Below are 3,103 nucleotides of genomic sequence, written 5' to 3' on the forward strand. Positions count from 1 at the left end.
AACAATGTTGCCCCATGTATGGTGGCCTTAAGAAGAAAGCTTATGCATGTGTGAACTGTAATTGGAGAATACGGAAATAATAATACAATAAATTATAAAACTAAGGAAGAAGAGAGGAAAAGTGGAGGAACTTAGTGGGAGGGAGAGGAAAAGGGAGAGACCAACAATGAAGAAGAATACGTGAGAGAGAGAGAGAGAGAGAGAGGCGTAGATTACCTTGTTTAGTTTTTCTAACTATCTTCACAGTGTGTATTATAACATCAGCTAATTTTTTCCAATTCTTTTCCACTATAACTGACTAAAAGATGCACAAATACATGTAAAATCACAAATGTGTTATGAGGGTGTGTTCTACCTGTAAACTGGCCAAAAACTTGTTATTGGCTTTAAATGTTTTTTTGTAAAGTTTCTCAAACGTTGATCTCAATGGAGCGATGAGCCAAGAAACTGATACTGGCTTGAAACTATAAACAATAAATAAATAAATAAAATATAAATAAATAAATACAAGTTATTTTAGTGTATAAGCCACATAAAAGTACACAATAAATAATTTTGTATTATGAACCAAAAATAACACTATTATACCACCATCATTATCATTACTATATAATTAAATAAAAAAATAATAAATAAATAAATAAATAAATAAATACAAGTTGCTTAGTGCATAAATCTCAATAAACAATCTTTTTATTAGTTAATCCTTACCCTCCCAGTAGATCAGAGGAGTCAGTCTGCTGGCTCAAGTTAATACTAACGAGTTTATTCCCAGTGATGGAGGAGAGGTAGCTGATACAGGCAGTCTTACCCACTCCAGTCTCACCTACTAGCAACACTGACTCACGGAACTGGACAGATCTTGCAATGGACTCCAATAGACACATTGAGGTACGAGTGGAGGCATAGCATGAACTAGGGAAAGGAAAAGAAATGACGAATAAATATATAAATGAATAAAGTTTTAAAAGAAAAAGAAAGTAATATTAAAGAAATCAGAACCTAATAGTTTCAAGGTCTAAAATGTCAGGATCTAAAATACTTCAAGGCTTGGCTATTGGCCACTATACGACATTTTAGCAGTAGCAAAATTATGTAGCTTTCTGGCTAATCTTAACCATGTACATGTACATATTTTAGGCGCTTAAAGGAATGAAGGGCAAGATAGAGAATGAATGAGAATGGAGGAGGGAAGAGAAGAGGAAGTGGTGGAGGAAAGTAATATGATAGAATCATAGAAGGAGAAATTAATGATAGAATAAATGGCAGTGTCTTACTTCACTCTCTCTGTTCTTGAGCTGCTCAAATATGCTCTACCAATGCTGACAGTAGTCAAGGCATCATTATAGCTAGGTTTGTAATCATGACATAAATACTTGACCTAATAATTGTATGCAAAGTCACATGAGTGATGATGATAACTATCAATTTAAATTACGGTTTCTTCAGAGAGTCCTCCACAGAGTGATTTCAATTGGAGGGCAGCTTTATAACGTTCATTTGAATGTAAGTGACCAACAATAACATCAACTAACTGGTGAAGAGAAAGAGAAAGAAACGAGAGTGAAATACAATGCTATGGACATTTGGTATACTAATACATGCAACCAAAACTTAAAATTCAACAAACATTCTACACAGTATAAGGAAATGTATCAAATTATGTGATCAATATAAACTACATGTGTGTTGTCAGAGATAGTTTTATAAAGCACTATGGCCTCTAACAGTTAATAGTAATGAAGTATTATGATGAATGCTCATAATTAAAGCAAACACAATTAAATTTGAATAAAAGAATGTTCCAACTAATAAACTCACATCAAGTAGCATATCATTGAATGAGGTTATTGATCCTGTGTGAGTTGACATTGACATTAACCGTCCACTTAACTTCAGTAGCTTCCTAATATCCAAGACAACCCTTTCTCCTTCTAATGACTCTGAAGTTGATATAAGGGTGTGTAGAAATGAAGCAAGTCCAGAAATGTTAAACTTTGATGTTAGAATCTAAAATAATAAAAAAGAAACAGTTACTTATTGTCACCATGATGATAATTTTCTATCTAAATAAAAATTTACACATATTAATTACATAGAAAATGCATACACACACATTCAATTTCTATTCCTTCTAAACCAAAAATATCTAAAGTCAAATCAGGTGCAATGTGGAATAGAAACAGCAGTATGTACATGTACAACAATTGATAGACAGCCATTAATTTAGGGCCCCATTGCTGCATGCAATTTGGTGATTACTTTGATTCTTAGGTAAACCATTGTTCCATACTTAAGGCAATAGAATTGCCCGTAGATCAAAGCAACTACAAAGCTGCTCAGTATGTGCCTATAGCTTACATTGTAAGTCAAAAATATGTAGCTAGTACAAACCAGTGGGTACTTTATGCATGTACATAGTATAATAGCAAAGTATTGGCTTGCTTCCCTCTTACTTCCTGAAGTTTTGATAAATTCCCTCCAAGATACTATTTCATATTTCCTTCATACTAAATGCTAGTATTTACGTCAAACAGTAAATTGATGACAAACTGGGAATAACAGTGTTACATTACTATAACTATATATAAAGTGGAAACTCTGCAGAAATCACCAGTAAAACCAGTACAAGATCACAACTAAACCAAGATCACTACTAAAGATCACTACAAGATTACTACTCAAACCAATACAAGATGAAGCTAGCTATAGTACTCCTGTTTGCCATGTCAATGGTACTCATTGAAGGAGCAAGGCCAAACTACAGGAGAGAGTACTGCCACAACGAGGACTACTACCCTAACCAGTACTTCCCACGTCTTAGCTGTGGGACTGACTACGTCACACTTGAAGTCAATAAGAGTTTTAAGATTAAGCTGGTCTGCAGCAAAGGGATCAAGTGCGGTATAGTGGATAAAGCCCTCAACGATCCAGTCCTCTATCACAATAACTACAAGATAAAGGATGCTCTGGATAAGTTTGCTTATGAAGAGTGTGGCATTGTCGTGAGGGAAAAGGATGGACAGGGAAAGTGCTACACATTCTAAAGAACTGAAGACTTAAATATATTATGAACTCTGGAGTATAGCCATTAATTTTTTAA

At 34.2% G+C, this 3,103-nt stretch overlaps 1 protein-coding gene across 1 annotated transcript in view; it reads right to left on the reverse strand.

Annotated features, from left to right (window-relative positions):
- The window catches only part of LOC109584767 (midasin-like), a 5,322-nt gene extending 3,039 nt beyond the window's left edge, over window positions 1-2,283 (reverse strand). Inside the window, exons 1-7 of the mRNA XM_020000615.1 lie at window positions 2,263-2,283; window positions 1,822-2,010; window positions 1,439-1,534; window positions 1,278-1,381; window positions 712-915; window positions 356-464; window positions 217-298 (exon numbers count right to left, since the gene is read on the reverse strand). Coding sequence (XP_019856174.1) covers window positions 217-298; window positions 356-464; window positions 712-915; window positions 1,278-1,381; window positions 1,439-1,534; window positions 1,822-2,010; window positions 2,263-2,283 — 805 coding nt within the window. The remainder of the gene's footprint in view (window positions 1-216; window positions 299-355; window positions 465-711; window positions 916-1,277; window positions 1,382-1,438; window positions 1,535-1,821; window positions 2,011-2,262) is intronic.
- Window positions 2,284-3,103: the final 820 nt, after the last annotated feature.

Source organism: Amphimedon queenslandica, unplaced genomic scaffold (genome assembly GCF_000090795.2).
Source record: "Amphimedon queenslandica unplaced genomic scaffold, v1.1 AMPQUscaffold_13168, whole genome shotgun sequence".
Taxonomy (NCBI): domain Eukaryota; kingdom Metazoa; phylum Porifera; class Demospongiae; order Haplosclerida; family Niphatidae; genus Amphimedon; species Amphimedon queenslandica.